Source organism: Narcine bancroftii, chromosome 2 (genome assembly GCF_036971445.1).
Source record: "Narcine bancroftii isolate sNarBan1 chromosome 2, sNarBan1.hap1, whole genome shotgun sequence".
Classification (NCBI taxonomy): Eukaryota; Metazoa; Chordata; class Chondrichthyes; order Torpediniformes; family Narcinidae; genus Narcine; species Narcine bancroftii.
This window is the reverse complement of record NC_091470.1, coordinates 167,603,943-167,619,653: the sequence shown is the minus strand read 5'-3', so window position 1 is coordinate 167,619,653 and position 15,711 is coordinate 167,603,943. Positions and strand designations below refer to the sequence as shown.

At 43.1% G+C, this 15,711-nt stretch overlaps 1 protein-coding gene across 1 annotated transcript in view; it reads right to left on the bottom strand.

Annotated features, from left to right (window-relative positions):
* The window catches only part of LOC138754587 (adherens junction-associated protein 1-like), a 74,299-nt gene extending 67,547 nt beyond the window's left edge, over nucleotides 1-6,752 (bottom strand). Inside the window, exon 1 of the mRNA XM_069919047.1 lies at nucleotides 6,370-6,752. Within this exon, the coding sequence (XP_069775148.1) occupies nucleotides 6,370-6,407 (38 nt within the window). The 5' untranslated portion in view covers nucleotides 6,408-6,752. The remainder of the gene's footprint in view (nucleotides 1-6,369) is intronic.
* Between the last annotated feature and the right edge of the window lie 8,959 nt (nucleotides 6,753-15,711).

Genomic DNA, 15,711 nt, shown 5'->3' with positions numbered 1-15,711 from the left:
ATGTCTGCCATAGAGTAAGAAACGTTGGTGCTCGACAGATCAAAGGTGCAAAGCAAGAAATTAAGTTCAGGTTTAACCTTATTTATCACATTCTACATTTCATCGTGAGAAGGGTTCTTCTGCAAGCAATCCAACAGGCTATCTCTAACATTCATGCAGGCATTGTAAAGGGCACCATTTACAAGTGCATAGAGTTACAATGAAAAGAGAGATCAATTATTACCAGGTAAAGTTAGCACGACGGTAGTGATACGAGGCTCATTCAGGAACCTGATGACTGAGGGGAAGAAATTGTCCTTAAGCCTGTTGGGCTGTTTCCACACTCTTGAGGCTTATGTGAAAACAAAAATCAAACACATTCACTGCTCAAATCCACAGTAATTCATTGTCGAAGAAAAGCCTTCTAATGCTCATTCGCAAGGCTACACCTAAAGACTAATGACTTAACAGGAGTGCCAGAGGACTTCAACGTGGCTGATCCAACTGAACAATATATAACACAGTCAGCAATGACAGATAACTCCATCTTTCTTTCTGACTTGGTCATATCTGCCTGTCATCCATCTGAAATTCATACCTAATTTGTGGCTCTTTCCATCAATATAGTTTGGCCTGCTTGGCACATCCCATAATTCTGCTATTAACACCATGTCACACAAAGAAGCATTATCTGCTGTGAACTGCTGCATTAACCTATTTGGCCTGATCTCACCAGGAGTATCCCCATTGCTACATCCACCCCTGCTACTGAAAACATCCTTTCTTTCCCAATTCCAACAAGGGTACTTCAACTGGAATTTTCTTTCAGGGTAAAAAAAAATTTCTATAGCCAGAGCGTCCTAAGCCTGTGGAATTAGTTTCCACTGGTGGCTGTGGAAGTGAGGTTGTTGGTTGTTTGACTAACTGATGTGATTAGGCAGTGCATCAATGTTTACAGGGAGAAGGCTGGGGATTGGGGCTGAATAGAAAGATGGATCAGCTCATGATAAAATAGCAGAGCACACTCAATAGGCCAATAGGAGAAGACTAGAAGCAGAAGGAGTAGACCAGAAGTGGACCAGTCTGTAAGCTGGTTCCTAATACCCAACAATACACCTCAATACCCTTCCATGAATTAACACTTTATGGAGCTTCTGGTACAACTTGCCAAGTTCATTGCTACCCTACCATTTTGAAACTCTTTGTACATTTAGCTAATGGGTAGACATGAACTTTTCTGCAGGGGTCATTTACTTCATGGGGTGTTCATTTTGTGGCCTCCTCTACATCAGAAAGAATCAACACAGACTGGGAACTCTTTTTGTTGAGCATCTTTGCTCTGTCCACTGGAATAGCAGGGACCTCCCAGTGATCAACCATTTCAATTTTGCATATCATTCCCACACTAACTTGTCTGTTGATGGCTTTATGCACTGCCAAACCAAAACCACCCACAAATTGGAGGACCAGGTTGACTATCCTTCCCCACACATCAATAACTCTGTAGTGGAGAGAGTAGGGAACACCAGAGTCCTTGGAAACCACTTAACCAGTAACTTAATGTGGACACACAACTCCTCCTCCCTTGTCACGAAAGCACGAGCGACTGCACATCCTGAGAAGTGGGCAATGCTACCGGCCACCATTATGTCAACCATCTACAGGAACTCTATCGAGAATGTCCTGGCCAGTTGCATCACAGTGTGGTACAGTTGCAGAGAAATGGATCAGAGGTCAATCCACAGGACCATAAGGGAGGCAGAGAGGATCACTGCAATCTCCTTCACCCCCAGCACGCCCCCCCCCCCCCATCAACATGATCTACCAGGATAATTGACTGAAAAGTATGCACAAAATCATTGAGGACCCATTCCACCCTGCATAGAGCATCTTTTAACTGTTCCCATTGGGAAAAAAAATACAGGAGGATCAGACTCAGCACCAGGAGGCTGCGAAACGGCTTCTTCCCACGGGCAGTTAGAATGGTGAACGACCAAAGGAACTACTCACACTAACCATCCAAGATTCTATTTATGAAAATAAATGTTTATTTATTTATAAATATGAATACTTGCCCTGCATTTGTATTATTTGTCTATATGTGTGTTATATCTGGTTGTGTGTCTTGCACCGAGGACCAGAGGATGTTGTTTCGTCAGATTGTACTTATGCAATCTATGACCAATATTCCATATGGACATTAACATTGACTTTTCTGGTTTCTGTTCTGTCCTTCCCTTCCCTCTTGGACTCTCTTTCCCTATCTCTCTGTCTCCCTGCCTCCTTCCATCTACATTCAAAGCTACCCAATCCTCCATCACTTTTTTTTCCTCTCTTCTGCCCTCTTAGCCTCTTGCCTGTTGGTCTGTGTTCTCCCCTCCCATCCCTTCTTCCCTCCTTCCTCCCCACTTTTTATTGAGGGGTCTGTCCGCTTTTCACTCGAACCTCGATGAAGCCCTCAGGCCTGAAACACTGGCTAGATGCCTTTGCTTCCAAATGGATGCTGCATGACCTGCAGAACTTTTCCAGCACGTCGGTGCATTAAACTGCCTCCTGCTTCACCTCTGGACCATCCCACAAAAGACTCGAGACCAATCTCAGAACCGGAGTTGAAGCACGTCATCCTAGCTTCCAATATAATGTTTACAACAATTGATTGTTCAAAGTAAGTTGAAAGTCGTTAAATGAATAAATGTTAAAATGCAAATATAAATCTGTTACACAAAATTATCTTTAATCCACTCCTGCATTTTATGTCATAACAAATTAAAATTAAGTTAATAATGTAGCATGCAAAATTATACAAATGATTAACAAACATATTATGTTGAATTATTTTATCTTGCTCTGACTTGCTGCTTTATCCAGTCCATTTAATTTTATTTAATTGGGTCGATGTCTTATTGAGTTTTGTGTATGAATTATAACATGACAAAAGACAATTACAGAGGGAACTAGCTGTGAAAAAAAATTGTGCATTGTTGCCAGCAATGGGGCATCAGCCAAACCCATATGTAACAAGTCCAACTGCCCTTTCAATGACAGTCAGTAATGATTCTTGCAAAGCTGCACAAGAAAATATATTAGTTGCCCGTGTGTCATTCTTTCAGAGGTTGATCAGGAACTTTTCATCCCACACAGGTTCGGCACCAGAATGAATGTTGGGGGGGGCAACTAGAATGTTCGAGGTGGGCACATTCCAGTGCTCAAAAGCTCACTCGCTGATGGAATGGGGGTGCTGTTGACTAAAAATGTACCGATGGGGGAGGGGGGCCGTGCTGCTGACTAAAGATGTGTCAACAGAGGGAGAAGGACACTGGGGTGTTGTCTGATGCGTGGGGCTTACCTGTGCTGTTGGACGTGGCCATGGGTGGGTGGAGAGTCGTTAGCATGTGTCAATCCAGATGTTAGTGATTCTTGACGCACGCTAATGAGGTGGCCGGGGTCAGGGCTGACAGTGTGCAATGGCTGCAAGCAGGGTGGGGGGGGATGGTGGGTGCAGTACTTCGTTGGAGGGGGAGTTCATGAACCCCCCCCCCCCCCACAGCACTATCCCAGGTCCCACATTTGAGGTACTTTAGTTATTTCTTTAAATGTGGTTATTTCAACACCATAAAAAACCTTTGTTTTTTTTTTAAAAAGTGTACAGAATAAAAGACATGCATTTATCTAACATCTTTCTTGACATCCCAAAGCACTTGAGAGGCACTGAAAAAGTTTCCCCACAGCTGATGTGTGGAAAAAGGCAGCAACTAATTAGTGGATGGCAAGCTTCACCAAATGTTAATTTTGAGCATTTTAGTGGATGGAAAAGAACTGACCAGGACACCAGGGAGGTCCATTACTCTTCAGAAGTGGGCTCCTTAAAGTGTCAATTGAAACACATTAGCTGCACCACTGCAGTGCTGGTGTGTTAGCCTAGATTTCTATGGTCTGTGGCTTGGTGTGCCACAAACCTGATATTTTTGGGCACACTGACAAGAGTTGCTATGAACACATGGTTAGTTCAAGATAACAGCAGTCTAATCCAAACAGTATAGAGACACGAAATGCACAAAGATTGAGCTTGCTTGCAAAGCCATGCAATTTTAATTATAATACTGTTCATCAGTCTAGAAATGCAAAATTAGGTTTCTTTAATCAGAATTGCATAGAGTACACAAATGTTCTCCAATGTTGAATCAATCAGCATAGCCTGCAAGCACCCTCTTCCAGGTTGGGTGGGAGGTGAGAAAGTGACCCAATGACACCCACCCAGCTCACCAACAGTAAAGTTACCAATAACTGCTTTTCTCACCCAGGTTACAACCAGGCAGCATACTCTTGACAACCACATAGCCAATGGCCAGGCTTACCAAACTGATTTTAAAAGTACAAAAATAAATTCTCTAATTTGCTAGTCCTGCCTTTGTTTATGAGATATACAAGCACATATATGAACCAATGTGCAACAATCCAAAGCCTTCTGAGAGAGGTTGTTCTGGGAAATAGGCATGTCTCTATCTCACGCAACGCATACTGATAGCGTTATATCAAATATATTTACATCAAACAACAAATTTGCATAGTTCTTTTGATGGACTGTTGAAAGCCACATAGTGGATAAGGTTTCCCTTTTCAGCATTAGCTGATCTGAAATGAGCAGTTCAGTCATTATGACTGACCTCAGGCTAGGGAAGGGAGATATCAATGAGCTTTTGCACTCCTAATTACCATGCACTGACCTCTGCTGGCAGGTACATATGTTTGGACTTTTGCAGAGAGCAAAATCAGCTTTGGATGTAATGCCCTCCACAATCAAAAAGTCCACAGTATTAATAGAATAACAGGCATATGGCAGAGGAAGGGTCCCACTAGATGCTCAAGCAGGATCCTGTGTGTCAAAAAGACCCAGATAGCTTAAAAAGTATCACATCTTATCATTGTCTGTCTTGATATATTACATCAGGATATATATGTATGCTTTTTTCTTAGTTTTGAGGTAGCTTTGTGTCCACACATTCATTTGATTTATTTGCTTCCATTTGGCATTTGCCCTTTCTCTCCTCTCTGAACGCAATGGTGATGGCGACTAGCCGCTCCCTAGAAAATCTAAGTATTCTCAGAGCCTTTCATTTGCCACTGATCATCATAGAATTCCCAGTTAGAAACTCAGCTTCCACCCCCACAGCCCACCCCATCTCAGTTATAACTCCACTGATCCTAGCTTCAGATAACAAGGCAATTTCTCACTAGGGTTTCAGCTCACCTAATGTCAATATTGAAAGGATAGAAATTAAGGAGATCTTTTGATTTAAAAAAAAAATCAAAGTCTAGCCACAAATAATGAAAATATAATAGTATTAATCAATTAAGATTTTTTTGTAGATACATGGACTGACTTTCTTCTAAATACTGAATGACAACCCTTTTTATTAATTGTGTTTACCTCCCGGTTACATAATTCGATTTATTCAGTTCCTTGTATAGTTTCTGATATTTCCTTTCAACATTCACTTTTTTGCATTAATGGGCTATCTTGAATTATATTTGTTGCAGTAAACTGACCCAATTGTATAATATCTTATTGTGTCAGCAATTTTTCCATTTTGTAATGTTAATTTTATTATGTATACTTTTCACATTGAAATGTCTACATGTGTGGCTTCACTTTTCAAGCGCGATACATTAGTTATCCAGATGTACCTTCCGGATCTGGCTGCTATACACATACCTTCCTCACAATTGATTATACTTTTATCATCCGTTATACGGTGTCCATGCTTTGCTACATCCCACTTGCTCATTTTTTTTCAACACCTGCTTTCATTAATTAAATATAAATAAAGCTACTAGTTTATTCCAATCCAATCTCCAACAGAGATTGGCCTTCTCAAACCATCGATTTGCTGTATTTTACACTATCCTGGTCGTGTTTCTTTTTCTCCACATTGCCATTTCCCTACACTTCTTGACCCGGGAGTCTTGTCTGTCCAGTTTCAGTGCTGAAGTGGTGGAGCTGTCCACCGTCCGTGGTGCTGAATATATTCGCGCGCGTCTTTGTGTGTGTGTGTGTGTGTGTGTGTGTGTGTGTGTGTGTGTGTGTGTGAGTGAGAGAGAGAGAGAGAGAGAGAGAAAGAAAGAGAGAGAGAGCGTGGATGTCTAGCGCTGCCCAGTGGAGATCTCTGTAAATTAGTTGTCGTTTTACATTCCTTTTCCTTATATGCCCAACTACTTTACTTTCACCAGCCTTTCAACAAACACATTATATAAATCAGTGGGAAGGTTCACCCATGCTACCCCGCCCACTTCCTTTAACAAAAACTATCTCACATGTCAGCAACATGATAGAACGTAAGGAAAATTAGCCAAATTTCCCAACTGCAGGTGATTTCATCAAAACCATCTTACCACAAATGCTTCAGCAACATGGTGAACACTCGCAGCATTCGCTTCTCACATAGCCGTGTCTTTGAAGCCCAAAGAGAGAGAGACCATTTTTTTTTTGTTGTTGTTGCACCGAACTGTTTCAAAGAAGATTAAGATCCCATGCCAAGCCTCGCAAGAGACAGCTGCTATTCATTCTTGTCCAAGTAATTCCCAAAGCGTCGTTGGTGAACTGGCCATTGCTTGGAAGTATTAGAAGGTCCTCCCTAACCTGGACACAGATGAGAGAAAACTGAAGGGGAAGAGAGATGAGACGGAGGGAGAAGCGAAGGACCTCAGCTGACAAGATCTGAGCGAAATCTCCTTCTGCGTGTTTGGCTCAGGCAGACTTGCAATGAAATGATGAGGATTCAAGGGGCTGAGGAAAGAGCCTTGTCTGACTTCAGCTGACGTCAGTTCAGCATCCCCACCCCCACCCCAACGTTACATTACCACCCTTCCAGCAAATAGAAACAAAGGTGTCAAGCCCAACTCAAACCGCACATCGCAATTAACCTGAGACGTGAAACTTATTCACCATTGCTGTTATTTTACGCCGTTGGAGCGAACAACGATAAATCGATTCCCAGTATTAATTCTCAGCGAAAAACAGGAGCTCCCCAGAAGCAACTTAATCGGTGCACAATCTGCAGATTTGTTCAATCTTGGGTTGGCATTGAAGTGGCGCGTCCAACTTTCAAAGGATATTGATCAAACCTAATTCATGTAAAAAAAATCAGTCGTGATCATCCCTGGGGGAGCGCGTCCTTTCTGTCAAAACTATCGAACGGCGTGTCGTATGAGCAGCAGCTGGAGTTTTGATGCCGATATATTAAACGCTGGAAGTGGTGGAATTTGCACCAGCGGAATGGGTCACTGTTGATTCGCAACTCTTCCCACTTCCTTCGTCACCTCGTCCGCTCGGTTATGCGGCCCCAATCCAAGACCGGCGGCAAGAAATATTAGCTCTTTATCTCCGAGGGGATGTCGATTTTCCCTCTCTGCACCGCCCCCACACCCTCCTTTGATTTCCACTCCACTTGCAAACTTCTCTTCCAATTCTGCCGTGGGGTCGTGAATCCAAAGAGCATGCCCCTCGAGCAGGTGTCCATCGCGGTCTTAATCGGCCCATTTCCAATTTGCATTGCCCCCGTATGTGCGGGGGAAGTGGGATTGTTTTATTATGTAGATTGTAATTTATGGCACTGTTGTGTGTGTGTGTGGGGGGGGGGGGGGGGATATGATTGGCAGCTGATAAGAGTCTGGGATCCGGTGTCAAGCGCCACTGATGCTTTGTGAAGTGAGGCGACCGTCCGAAAGACGCTCATCAGCCTGGACTCCGGTGATAGGCAATGCCTACAGATGAACAACTCTGTCAAGACTTCTCCAGATACAATATTTTCGCTTAAGCAGAATTATTGGACTAAATAACTTGCGCGCGTTTTAACTCCTCAATCACTGCTCTGCGAAATTTAAAATCGGGTATTTGGAAATGCGCGCATGCCTGGCGGATTTTTGTTCACTGACCGTGAACATTTTGATTGGAATTCTTGGGGTTTTTTTCTTCTTTTTGTGGAAATTCGCAATTTAAAGACGGCAGAGTCTCCAAACTCATTTATTGGGTGAGTGAAAATTCCTTCCTGCGGAGTCGAGCTCACCTCCTCGTTGGCATTCAGCGATCTTCACCATCTGAGATGGTCAGGGGAGGGAGGGAAGGGGGGGGGGGTGGGGGAGGAAGAAAATCCGATCACTTTTTAAAAAGAAGCCAATTGCAGTTAAACGCAAAGCCCCCTCACTGTTGGGCAGATACAATGAGGACACGATACAATTTGGCGGTTCCAGCGAAGCGACTTTTGTATGACAGGCGGTTGCATAAAGAACTCCCCGCGGTTTCCTTCCTTGTCCGTCAATAGTAACAACGGGCATCTCAACATCGGCGCTGGCATCAATAAAACCCCGCACAACTGCCTCGTCCCTGGGCACGCCGCGGTGCCAACAGTTTGCAACACCCAGGATTGTATCGATTAGCTACACAGGTTGTGACTGCTGCAGGGAGTCTGTTTAAAGTTTAAAAACACAAAATAAAGGGAGGGGGGAGCATTTTTTTGTGTGTGTTTGGCACCTGAAGTACACACCAAATGAGGGGAAACGAGGCACATGGGAAGTTATTGACTCTGCCCCGGAAAGTTGCAGTGAAAGGATTTTCTCCTTCCAAATCCTCAAGCAGAATTCTTTTTTTCCCGCTTCGGACGTCGTGAACTGCCAGGAATTTATTCATAGTTTTCTTGGTGAGATTGTGCATTCAGTGAAACGATCTGGTGGGGGAGAGGGCGCGAACCCGTGCAACTTGGCCTCTTGGTTCAGGTGTGCATGTGTGGAGATCTCTTTTTTTTCTAACACCCCTGGCGCTTGGTCGTCCTCTGATGACACAGTGCTCAAAAGGGGGGCCGGCCATGCAGGACAACTTCCTCGGGGATTCAACGCCCTCAGCGTCCGTGCCGACTCAACTGGGACCTCTCCAACTGAACACGACAGGATTGTAACCTCCGCTGGGCAGAGAATATTAGTCAACTATGTCTCTATAAACCGTGATCCAAAACACCAAGAAGTAACAACAGACTGCTGGATAATCCAGTTTATTTTATTAGAGAATCTAACTGGTTATTTTAACCATACCTGCCTCACATCGCCCAAGTCCACAAGAAACTGCGGAAGGTTGTGAATGTGGTCCAGTCTATCATGTATCCCACCCCCTCACTTCCATCTGTCGCTCCGGCTGCCTTGGAAAAGCAGCCAATGCATTAAAACACTCATCCTATCTAGGCCACACTCTCTTTATCACCCTCCTCCAGACAGGAAGAAGATTCACACACCACTTTATTATAGGACATTTTCTTTCCCACTGTTATCAGACTCCTCAATGAACCTCCAGATTGTAAAGTATGCTCCCTTTGCTCAGCCACACTTTTGTACGATGCATGGGATTTCTGCGGGTCTGCTCACAAAACAATCACTTTATTTTGATTCATGTGACTATAAACTTGAACGAATATTTATGTAACTAGGGAATAAAAGGTTGGGAGGAGATCCGGCTATGCTCATTTTATTTTGGGACATTTTTGAATTATACTTTTGAAACTAATACCACAGATGCTAAAATCTGGCATAAAAATAACAAATGTTGGAGGATTCCACAAATCCACCCTCTGGATAAAGAGATATCTCCTCATCTCTGTTTTAAATGGGTGCCTTCTAATTCTAGGACTGCAACCTCTTGTCCTGGACTCACCCACCAAGGGAAACATTTTATTCACATCTACTCTGTCCTATTCTTTCAGCATTGGAAATGTTTCGATGAGATCCCCTCTCATTCTTCTATATTCCAATGAATACAGTCTAAGAGCCGCTAAACATTCCTCATATATTAGCCCTTGTATTCCAGGAATCATCCTGGTAAAGCTTCGCTGCAATGTTATGACATCCCTTTCTAAGATAAGGGGCCCGAAACTGCACACAGTTCTCCAAATGAGGTCTCACCAGTGCCCCATAGAGCCTCATCAACACCTCTTTACTCTTATACACTATTCCCCTTGAAATTCACCAACATAGCATTCGCTTTCTTTACTGCCAATCCAATCTGGTGGTTAACCTTTAGGTTATCCTGCTCGAGGACCCCCCCCCCCCCACCCCAAGTTCCTTTGCAAGGAGGTCATCATTTGACCACTCCAGAGGCCAATGAGATTGGTGGTTATAATATTAATCAATCAGGTCTACAACAGTTACAATCCAAAAGTGACACCTGCAGAATAGAAATATCTTCCCAACATTAAATGTTGAAGATAAGGTATTAACATTCTGGTTACTGCTGCAATTTGTATGAACATTTATAATCTTAAGACAGGCATTAGCATGCAATAAAATGCCATGATAATTGTGTATAATTAGAGGATTAAATATGTTAATAGTTTTCATTTTCACAGAAGGAGTAGAGCAATGTTAACAATCCATTTTTTTTCCTCTGTAGCAAGTGTTCCTTTTAGCTTGCTACAGCTAATGTATCAGTTCCAACATGACACAAGGTGTGCTTGTGCACATGTGCAGCAATGGCAATACAAACTCCTCAGGTAGGAGTTCATGCACACGTAAACCCAATGGAAATGGGCAGAGCTGGCTGATCAGGGACACCAATCAGTGTGCAGAGCTAATGCGACATCAGCACCATCCCTTCAGCCATCGGTTCCTCTTCACCTACATCTGGCTGAATGCACGTGAAGCACTGAGAAGGATCACTAAACAGCATGCTTGCAGTGATCACCCACAGTTTGCAGGTTAGTTGCTGATTGATTGCCACTGTTTTTTGCATCAGCCAATTTATAGACTTATACAGCACAGAAGCAGGCATTCTCCAATCGGAGAATTTGGAGATTGCTTCGCTGACCATCTCCTCTCTGTCATCAACCACACTGACCTCCCAGTAGCCAGCCATTTCAATTCTCAGTCATAATCCCATACTCACATGCCTTGTGTACTCTCCCACCCAAACCACCCGCAAAATGGAGAACCAACACCTTATTTTCTGTCTGGGCACCCTCCAGCCAGATGACCTTAACATTGACTTCTCTGTTTTCTGCTAAACCTGCTCACCTTTTCTTTCCCCTCCCCATTTGCTGTCTTTCCAGTTCTCCCCCTTCCCACTTACCCACCCAGCCATCCCTCATTACTGCTGTCCCTTCCATCCTCTCTCCACCTATCACTTCCCGCCTTTGCCAGCCCTCCCCCCCCCATATTTTTCTTTCAGACACCTGCCGGCATTCTCTCACACCTTGAAGAAGTGCTCAAGCCCGAAACATCGGTTATGTATGTTTTACCTTTGCTACATAAAGGACACTGTTTGACCCTGATGTGTTTTCCAGCATTTTGTGTTTTTACTTCAACGACAGTGTCTACAGATTTTCATGATTTACAAAAACAGGCCTTCATGCCCAACCTGTCATCTACCATAGCCAGTTCAATTAACCTGGCTCCTTCTAAACTTTTTCAATCCAAGCACCTGCCCTTCCTTTTGTAAAAAAATATTTAATTCTTTGCATCCTTACAGGAAAAAATGAATAAAAAAATAATCAAATATTCTTATCCAATGATTCAAAAAAAGTATTTTTATAATTTTCTCCCTTCTCCCCTCCCACCCAAAAGTAAAAAAACACCTACCATTTAATATACAATAATATTAGCATATAAAATAATTAATTGTTATTAAACATTTCTAATTAAGAGGAGTGGATAAGATAAGTGGATGGAAAATTATCCATAAAATCCATATATGGTTTCCAAATACCTTAGAAATTTCCAACTTGATTCCTTAAACTACACTTTATTTTTCCAAAGGAATAAAATCTCTCATCTCATTATACCATCTACTTAATAACATTTCTCTCTCATCTTTCCATGATATCGCTAGACATTTCTTTGCAGTTGCTATTGCAATAGTTATAACATTTTCTTGGTATTTGTCCAATTAAGCACCTGCCCAAATGTCCCATTGCAATTGTACATGTCTCAGCTACTTCCTCTGCCAGCTCATTCTATTTACCCATCTCTCTGTGTGAAAAAGATTGCCCTCTGGTCCTTTTGAAATCTTTCCTCTCTCACCCTAAGCTCTCCAGTTTTAGGCTTCCCTACCCTGGGGGGGATGGGGCGGGGGAGTGGAATCAAATCTTTATCTTTACACCTCATGATATATACAGTGGAACACTAAAAACTAAAATCAAATCTACAATACAAGAAGAAAAGATCTGCAGATGTAGAAATCAGAAATACAGTAAAATCCCCATTATCCGGAATTCAAGCAACCGGCAAAAAAAAACGCAGAAAATAAATAGGTAAAATACGGTTTTAAAATTGGTGCACCTCTCCATTAGTTCACCAATCCTTGCAACATGCAATCTTAAGCAACCGGAAATTACACTTATCCGGCATCTACTAATCCCTATAGGGGCCAAATACTTGGGGTTTCACTGTGCCTCTCTCATGCCAGCCTCTTAAGCACCAGGGAAAAATGCTCCAAATTATCCAAGCTCTCCTTATAACTCAAGCCCTCTAGTCCTGGCAACATCCCCATGAACATTTGGTTCATCCTTTCCATCTGAATGACCTGTAGCTACATTTCGTATTGTGCGGAGTTCTCTGAAGTCTGCATGGAGTGATAAATTTAAGTGCTTTATGCATCTCAGTCTATACTTGAGTGTATTAATAGCTTTCCCTTTGGAATGAACATCACTTAGAAAAAGAGCAGTGAGAATGGCAGAGCAAGACAAACTGCTGAATTTGGGAGGAAGGAGGGAGAAGATTTCTCTACTGCAGGACATATTCAATTAAAATGATGATGGCATATTTCTTTCACTGAATCTACTGTTCACCTGGTCCACTGCAGTAGAGCAGTGTAGGACCACATTAGAACCATAGAACACTACAGCGCAAAAAAACAGGCCATTCAGCCCCTCTAGTCTGTGCACCCTCATCTTCCTCATCCCACTGACCTGATAACCATTCCATAACCCTCCAGGCCTCTCCCGTCCATGTACTTATCCCATTTATTGATAAGACACAAGATCAAGCCTGCATTCACCACATCAGATGGCAGCTCATTCCACACTCTGTGAAGAATATTCCCCCGATGTTCCCCCTAAACCTTACCCCATTCATCTTAAAATGATGACCTCTTATATATATCTCCCCTGTCGAAAAAGCCTATTTTCATCCACCCTGTCTATACCTTTCATAATCTTGTAAATCTCTATCAAATCTCCCCTCATTTTTCTTCGCTCCAAGGAATGTTTAATCCTTCCCTGTAACTCAACTCCTGAAGACCTAGCAATGTCTTAGCACTTTTCCAATTTTATTGAGAGCCTTCACTGATAAGTAGGTGCCTAGAACTGCGCACAATATTCCAGATTTAGCCTTCAACAAACAACTTCAAGATAACATCCCAATTCCTATACTCAATGCTTTGATTTATAAAGGCTAAGATACCAAAAGCTTTCTTTACAACTCTGTCCACATGTGATGCCACCTTCAGGGAATAATGTATTCTCAGATCTCTCTACTCCTTCACACTCCTCAGTATCTCATACCTTGGTGGGTGTCAAGGTGATTGTAGTAGTCTTTAATTTACTTGGTGGATCTGAGTACATTTGCAACACCTTACAGTTTGTCTTACAGTCCTCTTACAGTCTTACAGTCCACTTCTGCAAAAATAAAGAGTCATTGTAAACATGGCCTGGCATCCCTAACAATAGGAGAAAGAGAAGCAAGAAATAATTTCTTCAGAGAGTCCATGGATTTGCCTCCAGCACTCCTGCAGCCACACAGCCTCCAGTTCGAACTATGGACAACCCGAGCTCCAGTTCCAAACCTCCGATAGGTTCAGGAAGATTTAAGGTGCCCTTCTTGCCCTCAGAACCCGGTTCTGATACCTGGTTCTCGTGAGCCAGTCTTCAGCTTCTGGGTGTCCTTTAACCCCTCGCTGGTCCGCTCCCATGGTCATCTCCTATGCTTCTCCTTCTCAATGGGGAGAGTTCCCCTCATTTCTGGTTCCCTGGCCTGGCCTGTTGGTCCCCTGTGGTACACTGCTCAGCACAGGCCCTGCCATTTTGGGCACAGACCCTGCAGTTGCATGTTTTTTTTAACCAAAAAAACCTGTCACCTCCTTTTTCAGGTCATTTGAAACTTGAACAAAGCCATTGGCATCAGGACCAGGCAGTAAGACCCCGCAGAGCAGATCTATGTCTCTGTTCCTTGCTCTTCTGAGTCCACACCAGCAGTAGTGCTGCTCCTGGAGTAGCTCTGGCAGCGCCACTATTTTTAAAAAAAAATGGATTATAGCCTTGGTTCAGACATGGACAAATCATACTGAACTCCTGAGGGGAAGTGAGAGTAATTGTGCTCAATATCAAGGCAGCATTCGATGAAGCATGGCTTGAAAGAGCCCTAGCTTAATCAGAGTTAATGGACATCAGAGAAAACCTTGCTGGTTGGAGTCATACCAAGCATAAGCAAAGATGACTGTGGTGGTTGAAGATTCATCATCTCAGTCACAGGAAATCAGACAACTGAGGAACACAAAGAGGCCCCAACAATCTTCAGCCTGCTTCAACCAGGATCTTTCTTCAATCGTAAGGTCAAAGTTGGGAATATTTGCTGCTGTTTACACAATGTTCAGCACCATTTGCAACTCCTCAGATAGTGAAGCAGTCCATATCCAAATGCAACAAGATCTGGACTGATAGATGGCAAGGAACATTTGTGCCCTATCAGTTCCAGGCAAAGCCTGTAGACAACAGAAAAAAAATCCAGCGATCTACCTCTGACATTCAATAGCATTATCACCACTGGATCCTCCATTGTCAATAACTAGAGGTTATCACTGACAAGAAACTGAACAGGAATAGCCATATATACAAGAACAGGTCAGAGGCAAGGAATCTTGTGGCAAGTATTTCATCTCTTAAATTTCCAATGGTTGTCCACCATCTACAAAGCTCGAGTCGGGTGTGTGATGAAACAACACGCAAGAGGTTTGACACCATACAGGACACAGCAACCCACTTGATAGGCACCCCATCCACAATCATTCACTCATTACACCATCAACGCACAGTAGTAGCAGCAGCTGGTACCATTTGCAGGATGCACCGACTCCTTAGACAGCATCGTCTAAACCCACCACCTCCACCAGCAAGATAGACAGCAAAAGCAAAAGGGAAACATCACCACCACCTGGAAGTTGCCCTCCGAGCCCACATGCCATCCTGACTTGGAAACATTCCATCACCGTTGCTGGGTCAATTTCTTGGAGGGCCCTCCTGAACAAGAAAGAAGGCAGCTCCCCATCACTGTCTCAAAGAAAATCAGGGTTGGGCAATTAAAATGTGAAGCTGACTTCCCTTAAAATCCTCCAGTTTTGTGATCAATCATGCAAAGTGAATGCCTAATTTCAGGCATCAGCCATGACACCGTGATTCTTTAGCAAATCACTTTGAACCAATAAGAGAAACCAGACATGGCTACTCAACATCTAGTTTTTAGCCAATAGTGGGCCAAGCAACATGCATCCAACTAATGGCATACCGTCAGATGAAAAGTGGTGCTAAAACAATATATCTGCCATTAAGTACCTTCTCTGGAGTTATTCCTGAGATGCTTTACAGTAAGTTACACAGACTCAGAATCGGAATTTATTGGCATTAACAAAATGCTTTCCCCCTCCTCCTCTTTTGTACGGATCCCTGCCAGCATTTTCTCATACTTTGATGAAGGGCTCAAGCCTGA